The sequence below is a fragment of the Dasypus novemcinctus genome, chromosome 11 (assembly GCF_030445035.2).
Source record: "Dasypus novemcinctus isolate mDasNov1 chromosome 11, mDasNov1.1.hap2, whole genome shotgun sequence".
Lineage (NCBI taxonomy): Eukaryota > Metazoa > Chordata > Mammalia > Cingulata > Dasypodidae > Dasypus > Dasypus novemcinctus.
This window is the reverse complement of record NC_080683.1, coordinates 56,865,444-56,883,672: the sequence shown is the minus strand read 5'-3', so window position 1 is coordinate 56,883,672 and position 18,229 is coordinate 56,865,444. Positions and strand designations below refer to the sequence as shown.

Genomic DNA, 18,229 nt, shown 5'->3' with positions numbered 1-18,229 from the left:
CACGCACAAGGAGTGCACCCTGTAAGGAGAGCCACCCAGCGTGAAAGAAAGTGCAGCCTGCCCAGGAATGGTGCCACGCACACACGGAGAACTGACACAACAAGATGACGGAACAAAAAGAAACACAGATTCCCGTGCCGCTGACGACAACAGAAGCAGACAAAGACACAGATAAAGAAGACGCAGCAAATAGACACAGAGAACAGACAACCGGGATGGGGGTGAGGGGAAGGGGAGATAAATAAATAAATAAATAAATCTTTATTTGAAAAAAAAAACTTAACCATAGAATGTGATTTCAAGCTGTGCACAAAGTCCAGTGGTCCTGTAGCTACAGCTGCATAGTTTGTCAAAATCTTATAAATCTGCCACTGGAGGTACTGTGTGCCTAAGTCCTAAAAAATATAGTCAGTACTTAATCCATCAGAGCACTGCTAAGTTATTGAATAGTTTTGTGTTTGATCTGCTGCATGCACTGTTGCCATCCTCTGGCCCTTGCTGGCCTGACAATGAACAGATCACAGAAGGAGGGGGGAAAAAACTTACCACAAAGCTTTTTGTGTTGTCCTGCCATAAGCATAGACATGAAGATCAATAAAATAAAGGCGAGACTCCAGAAATAAACCTAACTATGGTCAAGTGATTTCTAACAAGGGTACAAAGACCATTCAATAAGGAAAGAATAATCTTTTCAACAAATAGTGCTGGGACAAATGGATATCCAAATGCAAAAAGTAAAATAAAATTGGATCCCTACCTAACATCATGTACAAAAATTAATTCAAAATGGATCAAAGACCTAAACGTAAGAGTTAAAACTTATGAAACTCTTAGAAGTAAAACCTAGGTGTAAATCTTCGTGACTGTGGATTAGGCAATGGTTTCTTAGGTATAATATCTAAAAGACAAGCAGCCAAAAGAAAAATAGATTAATAGTATTTCATCAAATATATAATCTTTTGTGCTTCAAAAAACACTATCAAGGAAATGAAAAGACAACTCACACAATGGGAGAAAATATTTTTTACATCATATCTCTGAAAAGGGTCTAGCATTCAGAATATATAAAGAACCCTTACAACTCATAAAAGAAAATAATAATCCAATTTATATGGGCAAAGTACTTATGTAGACATTTCTCTAAAGAAGATTGACCAGCCGAGTGCCCACATGGTGAGCCAGTGCCCACATGGTGGGCTGAGTGCCTCATGGCGAGCCATTGCCCATGCAAGTGAGTCATGCAGCAAGATGATGATGCAACAAAAGACAAAGGAGAGAATCCAGGTGAAGCACAGTGGCCACCAGGAACTGAGGTGGCATAATTGATACAGAACCTCTCTCCACATCCGAGGTCCCCAGGATCGAATCCCAGTGAATCCTAAAGGAGAAAAAATTGAGAAGACTAAAAGAAAAATAGATACAGAAGATCACACGGTAAATGGACACACACAGCAAAAACAGAAGGGCAGAGGGATGGATGGGAGGGGAAGGGGAAAGAAAAAGGATGGATGCATAAATAAATAAAATGTAATTGGTTTGCTAAGAAGATTGACCAATAAGCACATTAAAAAATGCTCAACATCATTAGCCATTAGAAAAATAAACGGAAATCAAAACCACAAGTGGATACCACTTCACACCCATGGGGATGGTTATAATGAAAAAGAGGGTCAGTAACAAGTCTTGGCAAGGATATAGGGAAATTGGTGCACAGATGGCTATAGCATCATTATTCACAATAGCCAAAATGAGGAAACAACACAAATGCCCATCAACTGATGAATAGATAAACAAAATGTAGTATTAGCCATAAAATAGAACATTGTTTAGCCATAAAAAAGGGTGAAGTAATAACACATGTTGGAACATCAATGAACCTTGAAAACATTATGCTAAATGAAAGAAGCTAGACACAAAAGGCCACGTATTATATGATTCCGTTTTTTTATATGAAATGTCTAGCACAGGTAAATCCATAGAGACAAAAAGTATATTAATGGTTGCTAGGGGAGGAGGGAATGTGGAGTGACTAATGGATGTAGGGATTCCATTTAGAATGATGAAAACATTTTAGAATTAGATCTTGTGAATATACTAAATACTCTGGGATTGTACACTTCAAAAGGATGAATTTTATATTATGTGAATTATCCTACTATAAAAGAAAACCCACCCCCCTGTACACCAGTTATAATGACTAATTTTTTTTAAAAACTGACAATACCAAGGACTAACAAGGATATGGAACTAGAACTCTCATTCATTTATTGGTTGAAATACAAAATGATGTAGTCATTTTGGAAGAGTTTAGCAGTTTCTTATAGTGAAATTACACTTGTTTCATGACTCATTAATCCCACTCATAGCAATTTACCCTAGAGAAATGAAAACATTTGTTCACACAAAAACCTGTTCATGAAACTTTATTTAGAAATATTCTTCAGAAATATCAGAAACAACAGAAACATCTTCCAACAGGTGAATGTGTAAGTAAATTGTGGTAAACCCATTCAGTGTGGCTTTACCTTAGGAATAAAAGGGAATGGACTATTGATATACAAAACAACGTGAATGAATCTCAAGTGCATTGTGCTAAATGAAAGAAGCCAGATGCAAAAGAATATATACTGTATGTTTCAATTTATATGACATTCTTGTGTAAAGGCATATACGGATGAAGAACGCATATTGCTGGTTGCCAGGATTAGGAGTAAGGGGGAAGCTGACTACAAAGGGCAGCACAAGGAAATATTTTTAGGTGATAAAACTGCTATATATCCTTGTAGTCATGTTTACATGAATATATGAATTTTTCAAAACTCATAGAAAAATACACTACCCCAACACTGAATTTTATAGTATGTGGTTTAAAAAAATAAAATATATTACAAATCTGAAAAAAAATGACCTGCAAGTTCAATGCAAACCCTGTCAATATTCATCTTGCTTTTTTTCAGATATTGACACTGATACTAAAATTCATATGAAAATACCAGGGAACCATAATAGCCAAAACATCTTGAAAAAATGAAAAATGTTTTAAGAGTAACACTTCCCAATTTGAAAACTTACTACAAAGCTACAGTAATCAAGACAGTATGGAATAGACATCTAGATAAATGGAATAGAATTGAGAGTCTAGAAATAAATCTATTCATCTATGTCAATTTATTTTCAGCAAAATGCCAAGACAATTCAGTGGGGAAAGAACAGTCTTTACAACTAGCACTGCTTTATATGAAGTTGGATCCCTTCTTTACACCATACACAAAAATTAATTTAAAAAGAATTATAGACCTAAATGTAAGGGCCAAAAAAATAAAGAAGAAAACATGGGAGTAAATTTTCGTTACCTTAGATTAGGTGTTTCGTTTCTTAGGTATGACACTGTATTAGTCAGCCAAAGAGTTGCTGATGCGAAGTACCAGAAATCTGTTGCTGTTATAAAGGTATTTATTTGGGGTAAAAGCTTACAGTTACAAGGCCCTAAAGAGTCCAAGTCAAGGTACCATAGCCAGCTGCCATGTGTTGAAGCAAGATGGCAGGTGATCTCTTCCTGGTCTCTCCATCCTTCTTCCTCTTAAGGCTCTGTGGTCCCAACTTCTTCTGATCTCAGCCATAGGCTGGCATAGGGTTCATCTTTCAGGGCTTCCTATATCAGTCTGGGATAGGGCTTGTTTCTTTCCAGGCTTTCTCAGCTGCAAACTATTAGGCAAATTGGCTTATCTTTCCCCAGAGTTCTAGGATCAAAACTGACAAAGTTCTCTCTTTTCTTCCTGTGTCTTCTTGAGTGCGTGCCTGTTTATATCAGCCCCCCAAGAGGGTGGGGACTTAGCCTGAGTCACGCCTTACTGATGTGGTCGAATCAAAGGCACTCTAAGTTAAGAATATTCAATTCAGTAAACTTAAAACCTTTGGATTTAATGTAACCAAAGGTTATCATACCCAGAGGAACAGACCAGTTTACAAAATAATCCTTCTCTTTTGAGGGGTTCATAAATAATCTCCAACTGCCACAGACACTAAAAGCACAAACCACAAAGGAAAAAAAATAGAAACTGGACTACATCCAATTAAAATATTTTGTGCTACAAATGATACCATCAAAAAAGTAGAATGACAACTCATGAATTGGAGAAAATATTTGCAAATTGTATGTCTGATAAAGGACTTTATACAGAATATATAACGACCTTTTACAATTCAATAATAAAAAGACATATAACCCAATTTAAGAATGGGCAAAGGATTTGCATAGACATTTCTCCAAAGAAGATATAAAAATGCCAATTGATACATGAAAAGCTGCTGAACATCATTATTCATTTGTGAAATGAAAATCAAAAATCAAAACCACAATGAGATACCACTTCATACCCTTTGGGCTAGCTATAATAATAATAAAAAGCAGGAGGAGGGAACATTACATTTGAGGAAGTAGAGAAATAAATGGAACCCACATACATTGTTGGTGAGACTGTAACAAGTTGTAGCTGCTGTGGAAAACAGGTTGTCAGTTCCTCAAAAAAGTAGAGTTACTATATGACCCAGCAATTCAACTTCTAGGCATATGGAATGGAAATCAAAGTGTCTGTCCACTCAAAAACTTACACTTGAATTTTCATAGCAGCATTATTCTTAATAGCAAGTACATGGATAAACTCAAATGCCTATCAACTGATGAATGGATAAACAAAATGTGGTATATTAGTAAAGTGGAATATTATTCAGCAATAAAGGAGAATGAAATAATGATACATGCTATAACGTGGAAAAACCATAAAAATATGGTAAGTGAAAGAAGCTAGACATAAAAGACCACATGATTTACGATTCCATTTATATGAAATATTCAAATAAGTAAAATACATAGAGTCAGAAAGGAGATTAGTGATTGCCAGGATCTGGGGGAGGCGGGAGGAAGAGGAGTGACTACTAATGAGTATAGAGTTTCTTTGGGGGTTGTTGAAAATGTACCAAAATTGATTTTGTTGTTGGTTACACAATTCTGTGGATATACTAAAATAATTTAATTGTACACTTTGAAAGGATGGCTGTTAGGGCATGTGAGTTATATCCCAATAAAGATGTTTAAAAAAACCTCCTCATAGTGTCAGCTGAGGCCTTTATTGGGACTGCATTGCAGTCTTGTCCAATCCTACTTCCTTCTCTTCCCTTTGATAACAAACCTTCTTCAAACTAATGTCCATCTTAGAGTCCAGGGAACTCAGCCTCCAATAGAGCCCCGCCCCCTCAGCTTGGAACTTCTTAGCATTCCCATCTACCATAAAAACTTGAAAAGGAATTCAGGTATCAATGTCTAAGACACATTTCTGCTTCTTTCTGCCTTTTTACATTACCAGGCATAAATACTGTGTTTAGCTTTTCAATTATTTAATCCACATAGAATTAATTTCTGAGTCTAATTGAAAAATGAATTTTTAAAATGAACTTTCTTGGTCTTTTAAAAGCAAAAAAATGACTAAAATTATATGTAATCACTTCAGTATTTTATATTTAGAATATACACCTGATTATATTTTATAATGCAAAAATTTGGCAAGAAATAAATATCGATATCATCCTCTAGCACATCAGACCTGCATCTGATTAGAGCCTTTGTATTGGCTGCTCCATCTCCCTAGAAAGGTCTTACCCCAGATTCTTGCTGAGCCTGGCTCAGGTCTCACCTTGTCAGTGAGGCCTTCCCTGGTCCTCTTATTTAATACAGCAGTCTGCCCCCCAACTTTCACCCCACACTTCCAGGTCCTCCTTACCCTGTTTTTCCTTTTCATTTTTCCATAACACTTGTAGCCTTCCAACAGCCTCTGAAATTTATCATCTTATTGTTAACCTGTCTCACTTCATTAGAATGCAAGTTTCTCCAAATAGGGATCTTTATGCTTTTTCACTGATGTGTCCAGTGCATGGAATATGTAGGGGTTCAATAAATATTTGTTGAAGTAATAAATGAATTGAGATTAGAGCAGAATGATTAAACCAGTTTTGTCAAGGGTTCCTAAGACCACCCTCGCTTAAGTAGACTCACTAAAAGGACTCCTGGGCCTGAACATACCATTGCACTCACCGCTAAGATCTATTTCAGAGGTGTAATAAGGATACACAGCCACATCATAAGGGGAAAAGGCAGAGTCTGGGGAATCCACGTACAGGCTTCCTTATTCTCTGTCCCTCCTATGAGGGGACTCTTCCCCTAGCAACCAAATGCAGCAGCGTGTGTGATGTTTCTGCCCAGCAAAGTCTTTTAGAAGCTCAGCACTCAGGTTTTTTGTTTTGTTTTGTTTTTTAAAGATATTTAGATTACATAAATGTTGCATTAAAAAAAATTAAGGAGAGGGAAGCAGCTGTGGCTCAATCAGTTGCACTCCTGTCTACCACATGGGAGTCCCTGGGTTCGTATCCCGGGGCCTCCTTGTGAAGACGGGTTCACCAGCACACTGCAAAGAGCCGCCTGCCCGGGCGCCACAGAGAGCTGACTCTGCAAGGTGATGCAACAAAAAGGGAGACAAGCAACAACACAGAACAGAGTACTGCAAATGGACACAGAGAGCAGACAGCAAATAAGCTGCAAGGCGGGGAAATAAAAAAAATAAATACACAGAAGAATGCACAGTAAATGGACACAGAGCAGACAGCACGCAAAAAGCCACAAAGGAGGTGGGGTGGGATAAAATATATATATCTTTAAAATATATATATATAGGAGATTCCCATATTCCCCCACACACACCTCCCCCATTTTCCCACATTAACAACATCCTTCATTTGTGAGGTACATTCATTGCAATTGGTGAATACATTTCGGAGCATTGCCACTAATCATGGATTAAAGTTTACCTTGTAGTTTACATTCTCTCCCAACCAATTCTGTAGGCTGTAGCAAAATATATAATGGCCTGTATCTGTCATTGTGATGTCATTCAGGACAATTCCCAAGTCTTGAAAATGCCCCCGTATTATACCTGTTTTCTCTCTCCCTGCCTTCAGAACCTCCAGTGGCCACTGCCTGTACATCAATGATGAACTTTCTTCCATTGCTAGAATCACAATAAGTCTGCAGCAGAATACCACTAAGTCTACTTTAGTCCATAGTTCATTCCCCAATCCTGAGGATTCTGGGATGGTGATGTCCACTCCGCCTCTAATTGAGAAGGGGCTGCAATCCCATAAGGCCAATGGATGGGACTCTCCTGCTTGCAGTTGCAGACTCTCTTGATTCCTTGGTGTGGTAGTTATCCATCATCACCTCCTTTTTAGTTGTCCTAACAATGAACTGGAGAGGAGATGTTGCAACTCCATTGAGAGTCAGGGCCTAGCTGGCACATGACAGCCCAGGGATTTAAGTTTCTTGGGCGTACTCCTACCAACTCTAGTACTAATTATAGGTTCGAATGGAAGGACAGAAGAGCCATGTGTAGGGAAACCACAATTGAACCCAACTCTCCACTGGTCACATAGGCACCCTCTATTTAACATGTACCAAAATTCCAGACTCCCACAAGGAAGGCAGGTGTTTTTCAGTAACCACATTGATGGATTGTACCATTTAGGCCCAGCAAGCCACCCTTATCATCTAACTTAAGTTTTATATCAATATACAGAACTGTTTGTTTAGCAGTCAAGTTTCCAGAACCAGCCAAGAGCCAGCCTTGCAAGCAGGCCCATGTTAGCACTCAGCCCTGCTATGGTAACTCTTTTCTGCGTACCAGAAGACACTAAAATGTGATCCTAAAGTCAAGTAAAAGAAAGGTTTTTATTTGTATGTTTCCTAGTAGAGTGTGTTTTTTGTATACATGAATGCAGTCACATATACATAAAAAATGGACTTTTTCTAGACCTGAAAAATGTCAAACCGTATCATTTAAGCTGAGTATAGAGGTTTAAATTCTTCCTTCTTTTATCCATTTATAGATCTTGGAATTTCTGGTACCACATCAAAAAAGTAAGTTATTTGAAATTATCTTATTTCCTTTTGACATTTTATTTATATTTGTCTGAGATTATCAAGCATTGTACTCATTGGAATAATTACTCTTTATCAGGTTAGACAATTTCAAAAGTGGTTTTTGTTTTGCTTTGGATTTTTTTATTCTATTGGAACTTCCAAATGGTTGTTTTGCAATGAAAAGGAACAATCTATGTCAGTCTCCAAGACTGTCACTGAGTTATTTTTAGAAATGGTTTGAATAGTTTAATAGCTTAAATTATAATATTCCTTGTTAACAATTGATTTAAAGTCTTCCATGGAGTACCAATTTTAAAGGATAGTAATAATGACAACCAATGTACCCTTTTTTAAATGGGTATTTTTTAACAAATCAATTTTATTGATACATATTAATAAAGCATACAACTCATGTAAAGTGTACAATCAGTGATATTTGGTATAGTCACATAGTTGTGCATTCATCACTTTAATCATTATTAGAGCATTTTCATTATTTCCATATTAATAATAAAAAACAAAAAATAGACAAGAAAATTCTTCACCTCTCAATCTGTTTCCCCTGCTGTATATAACTACTATTTCTAGCTATTCTTGCACAATTATTTATTTATTAAGAATATTTTAATGTCTCTTAAATTGGGATGCATTTTACAATATACGTTGTCTTACCATCACTGCAAGCCATGTTGTAGCAGTGATATAGCAGTATGGAATCCTGCTGAACCCTCTAAGATCAACAAAGCATCATCATCGATGCATTTATGTATGTATCATAAATGTACAGCATTTATGATACATTTCCTTGGAATATTTTATAACCAGTGAGGAATGCAGTCAGTTATTTGAGTTTTATGGCACATTTTTCTATTAGAGGTGATAGGAAATTCCTGTTATCCTTAAGCTCCAAACTGAATAATTTTTTTCAAATGCTTTTAGGCTGTCTTAGAAAGAGTATGTGTAAGACTCCTCTATGCTTTAACTTTTTCTCCCTATTGCCATTTGACTTATACACACTCTTTCTAACCCTAAAGCAGAAGGAGTTACATACCATTCTTTTTTGATTCATGGTTTTTGGACTTTTGGTTTTTTGCATATTTGATATTAGGGGAGATCTTCAGTGGAATGCTGGAGAGAAAAAGTTGACTGGTGGAGCCAATTGGCAGCCCAAAGTAGCTCCTGCAACATGGTCAACAGGAGTTCCAGCAAGTGCTCCCTTGGTATGTAGCCCCAGAGGCCAGTGCAATGTGGGTACTATGTTGATGTCCAAGTATATAGAGCATATATTTTGCTTAACTCTGTTATTGATATTATTGTACCTCTTTTTCATCCATTGAAGAAATATAAACAACATGCAATGTTTACCAGATTCCATTTACTTTATATATAAGAAATATTATGAACTATTTTTTATTTTAAATATTTTTAAAGTTTTATGCTTCTTCACATGTTCGTTCTATATTTGTGTATTTATGGAAATAGCTTTCCAAAAACATTTATTACCATTGAGTATTATCTATATTTTATTACATTTCTTGTCCAAATTTCCTGGTTGACTTAATAGTAATAGTAACTTTTTTCTTATCAGAAAGATTGGACAATTTTCTATTGTGTAAGTGAACTTTCATTTTAAAACCCTATTAATGCTGCTCACCTTTTTTTTTAATTGAAACTACTAACCATCTTTTCTATAAGATTCAAACAGATTTCATTTCTATGTTAAATTTCTATTAATATATTAATAAATTCACATTTGCTTTGTTGAAAATGCATATTCCTGGAAATAAAGACTACTGTTTTATGAAATTTGCCAACACTAAAAGAATAGCAAAATTCTTTCCAGCAAAATTCACTGTTTTCTTATATATGCCCCATATTTAGCAAAACGAGACTAGTCGCTTTCCCAAACTCACTCACAGTTTTTACCTTTGGTCACCACCTCCACATATCTAAATCATACCCATCTCTAAGGCTTTCTCAATGCCATCCTCTACTTGCGGCCTAAATTAATTCCTAACCATCCACCCACCACCCCAGCCAAACAAACATGCATGGAAGTGAATTAATAAAAATTAGAACATAAATGTTTTAGAAAGTCTCCATTAAAAATATATCACGTTTTGCAAGTATGTGCTATAGACCATAGTTAGTGGTAATAATCTGATCATGTTCTTTGATAATCTGTAACAAAATGTTCCACAATAATGTAAGTGGTGTAGTATAGGAATTCTGCACATTATGCATGATTGTTTTGTAAGCTACAACTTCTTTAATAAAAAAATGAAAAAAAATTAATATATTATGTTCCAGAAATTAATTTAAATATCTGAGTTTTGAAATTTAGAATTCATATTCTTTAAACAGGTTTATAAATAATAAATTCAAGCCAGTCTTGAAAAAGTTCTTTTGAATCCAGAATTTACCACAAAACCATATTAATAGTATTAATTAAATTATAATATATGCCATAGTTTCTATAGGAAAACACATTCTGCTCTCCAACTTGGGTCCCTAAAACCCATTTCCTTTGGCCCCAACTGTAGGTATGAGGCTTCACCCCTTGGTGCTAGTAAGAGCAGAAAATTCAAGCATTAATATTCATGCATTTGGTGATTTCAAAATCTGATAAAAGAACTTAGTTTTAAGAAGCAATTCATAAGAGATAAAAATGAGAAAATTGCCTATTATCTAGGTATTTATCTCTTCAAATCTTTCTTGTCATTATATAAAAACAGTGTGAAGAGCTTAGTTTTGTATTTAGCCATAAAGCATTCTGCTTTAATTTTTACAAAGTTTACTTAATAGAAAACTATAAATCTCTTTTTAGCTGACCTATGCCTACAATGACCATAGAATTTATTGTTGAAACCAGCATTGGGACCTCAAAATGGAACTTGGGACTCCAAGCTTTTCCTTAAGACCTAGATACTGAGAACATAAGCTAGTAGCATTCCTAAGCCGGGGACTCCACTCCATTTTTAGGTACAAATATTTGAGAACTACTACCTTACTGGGGGAATGGGATTAGAGTGTCAGTAAACATAGAGTCCCTAAAGAAAGAAACACTTCTGTAGAACTGATCTTTTAAATCTGTTAGTACTATGCGATGACAGCAAGCCTCACAATGTATACTATCATCACCAAATTAAAGAAATTCATTTTCCTCTCTTGTCCACGCAAAATTAGAGAGGCCTTTTGTGCTGATCTAAGGAGTTTTATACTTTAAGGATGTTACCCTTGTCAGAAGGATAAGGCTCTTATTGTTTTTGAACAGGTTAGTTTCATAACAAACACTTTAATAGCAGAGTCTAAGGTGGAGTGAAGGCAAGAGGGGGAAGAGGGAAACCAAACACTGGTGGTGTTTGGAAGATCAGCTGTAGATTAAAAAAAAAAAAAAAGTTTGAGTGGAAGGGAAGAAAAGAAAGCAGATTCTCTGGTAGAATCCACACAACTTGGGGACTCCTGGAATGATACCCACAAAGCAATAGTTGCCCAGGTTTCTCTGTGGGGCAATTTGCTAAATAGACCATTGATCAGAATAATACAAAAAAATGGAAAACAAGCATTTAAAAAAAAGAAAGCACAATCTCCAAATGTCTAACACAATACCTGTCAGAATATATGGTGATAGAAAAAGAAGAACCTGGAGAAGTTTGCTCCTTTATAGTGGGGGTAGGTATAAGGAAATAGAGAGGACACCAGTGCTGTGAGTGAGCTGCCAGCCAGTAAGCATCAAGTTAGTAACCTTGTTGGCATGGTGCTAGAGCTTTTTTTTTTTTTAAATTTAGAACTGAAATTTGAGATTTCTTTACATCTTTGCCTCCTTGAGACACATGCATTTTTAAAATTTTATTGTCATTTTCAAACCAAATTATCTTGGTTATTTGTGTCTGTCTGTTGTTGCGTGTGCCTTTGTCGTGTATGTTTTGTTTTGTTTTTTTTGGTAGCAAGGAGCTGTACCTCCAACCAGTTCAGTTCCTCCTGTTGCCGGGGCACCATCTGTTGGACAACCTGGGGGAGGATTTGGAATGGTGAGTAGCAACCTATGCTAAAATTTATAATGTCCTGAAATTTCAGTGACATTTCTAAGGCCTTTGCCAATTCCCAGATTAACAGGAATTTCTATAGCATATAATCTCCCCACAATGCAGTAAAGCAAAATTTTTAAAGTAAGTGACTTGTTTTAGATGGTAAGGAGTCTCTATGCATGAAGTGATAAAGTCATTTCTAAAATATATAAATTGTATGTCATTATTGGAATAAGATTTGCCAGCCATCATCTAACCTGAATCAAAATCAGCCCTTTATCACTCTGTTAGGGATTCTACTTATCACTTCTCTCACCAGCAAATTTTAGGGCCACTTTCCATAAACACATTTTCAAATCTCTTCGAGAGCCAGTGCTTACATAAGACGAAGGAACAACAGCAAAACCTGGTTGAAGATGAGGATTCTGGGTGGTCAGCCAGGCTTACACCCCACCCCAGTGACCCTGTCCCATCATTCAGCCTCGCAGCACCCACAGTTCAAAATGACACATTTATACCTGCCTCACAGGTATATTAACACCATCAATGCCAGGCATTGCCATCGTGGATTCCCTCATGCTCTGACCACTCTTCCCTTACAGCCTCCTGCTGGCACGGGCATGCCCATGATGCCTCAGCAGCCAGTCATGTTTGCACAGCCCATGATGAGGCCGCCCTTTGGAGCTACAGCTGGACCTGGCACACAGGTCAGTTTCTTAAATGTTTTCTACGAAGTAGTGGCATTAATTTATAAAAATAATACTGTCATGTGGCAAATGCTTAAAACGTGATTTTACCTGATACAATCCTCACTTCTGCTGCTTCAGATGTAAAGGGAACATGGAAGACAGATTAGCAATAGTGGGAGGTTTGGAGAAAAGCAATAGAAATAACTAATTATCCTGCGATCCTTCCATTCTTCTACTTATTCAGAGTGGTACCTGAGTAAAACCAGACATTTCATGCATTTGGGGCATTTGTCCCAGAGAAATGAGTACTTTTGGTCTATAGATTTATTAAATACTGTCCTCATTTATAAATATGCCATAATATAGGCCCTTTCTTGAACTGTTTTGCTGCGGTCATACTGAGCAGTCACCCTTTCTGGATTCCTCTCATAAACTGCCTGGCCAAGTGGAAGGGTATGTGGAACCCAAGTGTTTTTCCCCATGGGAAATTGACTTGGATTGAGTCAGAACACTGAGTTATAACTTTACTAACATCAGGCTTAGCAAACCAAATCAAATAGCTCAGTTATATTTTAATAGTACCAGTAAATAGTTTCCTATAATATTTTTACTTACCAAATGTGTATTTATATAATCTTATCCTTAGGATATCTACTATGAACTTTTTTTTTAAGAGGTACTGGGGATTGAACCCAGGCCCCTGTACGTGTGAAGCAGGCACTCAATCACTTGAGCTATATCTGCTCCCCTCTACTATGAACTTTGAGTGTACTTGAACCCTTTTTTGCTTCCTTGGTCCACCTCTAAATCCATCCTCTACCTGTTCCCCAAAGTTTGCTTTCGGCTTCTTCACTTTAACCCCTCAAAACCAAGCTGATCAGGGAAGAGTTTTGTGGACATTGAAAGAGATGATGAGTTTGAGATAAACAGTTAGGATTAAATTTAACCTAGTTATATTTAAATTCTAAGAAGAATCTCATTCATCATGGATATTTCCTTGATAGTTGAATATATCCATGACTATTTACCACCTTTTTGAAGAAAAAAAAAAGTTTTTATTTTTATGAACTTGAAAGAATGTTCAAATTCTTACTATATTTGTGTTGAAAGCTTTGGAAATAAATTAATACAGTTTTATCATTTAAGGCAGTTGTTTTTCTTGCACAGTGTTAGAGAGCATCAATTTATTTACTTAATTTAAAGAATGAAAATTAAAATTAGGTAGTTTGAAAACACATTGCTTTAATCAGTAAGTCAGAAAATGGCATGCCATACAAACAAATTTTTAGTTTATACTTCCTATTTCAAAGAAGCAGCTTAGATAATTTTATTAGAGAGTAAAATAAACATGAGTTTGTGGCATCAGATAACAAAGCAGATTTTCATTACTAATACCTTTATTATTCCATTACTCCATTATTCTTTAATTGATGAATTGATTGGTATCCTGATATTATCATCTTACTTAATGATTAATTGTGGGCCAATTTTTTAAGTTTCTTATCTTCCACACAACTTCAAGGTTGACATTAAGTTTTTCTGAGATTTCTTTGAAATAGTTTCCCAATTTTAAAAATGGAAATTTGGCTGATAGATAATTCAGTTAGTTAGTGGTTAGGAACAAATCAAAATCTTCATTTCCAGAGTTCTGTTTACTAGTCAATAAAAACATACATTTCTGCTCCATAGTCCCAGATTACTGAGATTTTTTTCATCATGCTAGGCGCATAGGAAATTTATTAGATTCAAAGGAAAGATGTCACCTGTTAAACTATACAGAGTTTCATAGCCTCATACTCTAAAATTCCTGCAAAAGCTTGCTCCCAAAAGTTGTCTCTGTCACACAGTGAAATATTATAGGTATTGGTTAAACAGTAACAAAGTATATTAATTCTTTGTTACTTTTGCTGCAAGTTCAGCATGATTCTTTGCTATAGTATTTAATAATCAGTCTTAGCCTTCTCGGTGAACTGACCAGGTAGATCGGAATTTAGTGACATTTGTGACCAGGAAACTGTTTGTTCAGCTGAAACAAACATTTCTCCAAGACTTGACTGGTTTTTAATTAAAATAATTTATATGAAATCCTAGTATATTTAACCATTTTAAGTAATTTCTTAAGTGGCTTTCTGCACACTTTCTTTTCAAGTTTTCCTTCAAACTCATTCCAAGAAAGGCCATTTAAAGTCTTGTAGTAGTTTAGTGATACTAATAACTCAGTAAAAAAAAGTACTTTTGCATAGAGAAATTGATTGTTTTTTCTATATATTTATAACATATTTATGTAACTAGCTTTCCATATTTTTCCTAACTCACATCTATATTATTCTACCAGATTCCCCAAATTTTACTTTGGCTGAATCTGATCTAAAAGAATTTCAAGGAAGCCAAATCATTTGATTTTTTTTTTTTAACCAATCCAAACTTAAACACAACACTGCAACTAAGTAGAACAAAATTAATTTTTTAAGCCTTTAGCCATCTAATCTTCTGCATGTTTGTTTCTGTGGTATGTGTTCTGCCTAATGCTTGTATCTCTCTCTGTTTGCTTTCTCTTTCTGCTATCTTGGTCTGGCTTATCCCCAATTAGCTTTCTCCAAGCCCTACACCTGCCACTCAGAGTCCCAAGAAACCTCCAGCAAAGGACCCATTAGCGGATCTTAACATCAAGGATTTCTTGTAAACAATTTAAGGTATCTAATATTGAGCTTTCCTGTGGGCTTGTAATAATCAGCTATTTGATGCTTAGCTATTTCAGTATGTTATTTGTTGTTTCTGTATTTTGAATAATCTTTATGAATTCTAAGTTGAGTATTTATACTTCTGAAATCAATATGAAACACTATCTTTATTTAAAAATATGCTTATATAGCCAAAGGTATTCTTGAAAATTTCTAAATGAAATACAGTAACTGCTAACTTTCTATATAAATTTCAGTCAACGTATAATAAATGGCTGTTTCTAACTTACAAAGCACATTTGGCAACTTCTTGCTTTACCCCTATTATCTTTGTGCTTTATCTGCATAATGACAATTTACAGGTTTTCTCTCTTAGTTTTATAAATTAAGACATTAAAAAATTCATTGATAATGCTGGCTTAGCCACAAGAGCCCAGAAAAGTTTCCCCGGTGGAGATGACTGGTGAGGATGAAAAAGCCAGGGGTTCAAGCAGGGAGAGGCATGAGGGAAGGCATCAAGATACCAGGGATATGGCCCTTCTCCTGTATTCTGCCACTTGTTCAGCTGTTAAGAAAGTGGCTTATTGAGCAACATGTCTGCATAGAAGCAAAAAATAAGATGCCGCTGTCCTTCCTCTTTTACTGCCCTTTTAAAAAGATTAGATGCTCTTAATTAGCACTGAAGTCTTACTACTGTTTCTAATAATTATCCAACTTTCAAACTTTTGCTGGTGTAATTTTTATGCACAGTGAAACTATACATTGAAAGTTTTTTTAAATTTTCCTAGCTGAAATTTTAAGCTTGTTTTAAAGAATTGTGAAAAGTAAATAAATGTGAGTTTGTTAAAATAGAACAAAATTTTGTGTGAAACAGTAACTTTTGTGTAAAAAATTTTTGTAATAATTGTGAAGTCAAATTCCAGGGGAGGTAAGAAGTTTGAGGAATGTGTAATATTCTGTTTTCTAACTCAAGTGCTTTTTATCTTTACAGCTGCAATTTTTGTGACTGAAAAGGAAAAAAATATTTGGAGATTTAAAATAAGATCAATGCTCAGAGTTTCAAAGTGAGCCACCAGTACCAAACCCGATGCTTATTCATAACTTCTCTTCCAAAATGTGTAGCCCAGCTGTGAAAATGAACATTAGGAATGTGTACTACCTTAGCTGTTATCCCTACTCTCGAAATTGTAGTGTATTTGGGCTATTTGTGTGTTGTACGATGTAACAATGAATGAATGTTTCTGATCACCTTTAATGCTTTTCTGGACCTCGCCCATGGACGGATGATGCAGCTGTTGTGTGGTGAGCCATTTGGGAAGATATGTCTGTGTTTTTGAAGGTTTCAATGTAGATATAACTTTTTGACATACCCTAAACTCTCCCCATAAATTCTCTTTTCTTCGGTATCTCTGTTACAAGCATAGTGTGATATTATCAGATAATTAGGAAGACACTCTTAACTATACAAAACTTTTTTCAGTGTGGAGTACATTTTTCCTATTACAGGAACTTCAACTGTTGTGAGAAATGTTTATTTTTGTGGTACTGTATATGTTAAGAAATTTTATTTTAAAAAGTATAAAGATTAATGTCCATAATAAATGCTTCTCCTTGAAGCTACCTTATCAAGAATGAAAAATCACATGGGAAGAATTCCATATTTATCCCTGCTATATTAAAATATATTTCAATTATATTTGACAAGTTTTGTGTCTAAATTGGCCCATTTATTCATTCTTGATTAAATGCACTGAAAAGTAAAGGGTGTGTTTCTATCATGCCAGTGAAAAAGCAATTAAGAGATGTGCTACTTCAAATAATTATGAAGGCACCCCAAGGTATATCTGTGATTTAAAGATTACTGCAAGTATTTTCATTTTATTGTGGGTTTTATGTACATCTGTTAATTTGGTATTTCTTTGTGTGTTCTGTAGACTAGTGTTCTTCCATTCCTCAATTGAGCTCAAAGTAGGTTTTGTTGTACCATTGTGAGTAGGACTTAAACTAATTCAGAAAACTGTATCTTTTCCTGTACATACTGTATTCTTTAATTTTCAATTTGTTGTCATACTGTCTGTGCTGATGGCTTGGCTGAAGATTTTGATGCATAAATGAGGTCACTGTTGATCAGTGTTGCTAGTGGCTTGGCAGCTCTTCGTAAAAGCATACTGGGTTGGAAAGGTGTTTGCCTATTTTTCAAATTATTTAATTGATGTATGGTACCATTAAAAGTGGTTGTATCTGAATTTACTGTGGGGATGACATACACTGTAATGGGGGAAAATTACCTGAAACCAATTTCAAAATGGCTTTTCTTTGTATTTCGGTTTAAAAACCCAGTGCATGTATGCCCTCTGAGATGCAATAAACACCTTGAACAAAGAAAATGCAAACATAATCTTTCTCTCTGGTTATTTCTTAAGAGAAAAGTCTGTTTCAAATGATAAATATAGCATACACAAAATATTGAAGACTTTAAAATACCCAGGGTGAACTTTCTTTTCAAATATTCAGTTAAATTCTTATAATAGTTTTGTGAGAATTCTCTGTGGAAACTGAAGAATAATATGGCTATCAGTTACAGTTTGCACACATACTGGCACATGTGCACACAAAATCTAGATGAACCTATTTTAATAAAATTGGGGGACTTTATGAATACAGGTAGATTGTTACAATAATAACAGCACCTCAAAAAAGTAGTCCAGGGAAGTGCACTTGGCCTAATGGATAGGGGCCTGCCTACCATATAGGAGGTCCGTGGTTCAAAGCCCGGGCCTCCTTGACCCATGTGGAGCTGGCCCATGCGCAGTGCTGATGTGCGCAAGGAGTGCCCTGCCACACAGGGATGTGCCCCGCATAGGG

The 18,229-nt window shown here is 35.7% G+C and overlaps 1 protein-coding gene across 2 annotated transcripts in view; it reads left to right on the top strand.

Annotated features, from left to right (window-relative positions):
* SNAP91 (synaptosome associated protein 91) overlaps positions 1-17,762 on the top strand; it is a 159,653-nt gene extending 141,891 nt beyond the window's left edge. For both annotated transcript variants that reach the window (XM_058307097.2, XM_058307098.2), the window contains 6 exons: positions 7,933-7,963; positions 9,075-9,186; positions 11,914-11,997; positions 12,597-12,701; positions 15,274-15,376; positions 16,356-17,762. In XM_058307097.2, the coding sequence (XP_058163080.1) occupies positions 7,933-7,963; positions 9,075-9,186; positions 11,914-11,997; positions 12,597-12,701; positions 15,274-15,366 (425 nt within the window). In that variant the 3' untranslated portion in view covers positions 15,367-15,376; positions 16,356-17,762. The remainder of the gene's footprint in view (positions 1-7,932; positions 7,964-9,074; positions 9,187-11,913; positions 11,998-12,596; positions 12,702-15,273; positions 15,377-16,355) is intronic.
* Positions 17,763-18,229: the final 467 nt, after the last annotated feature.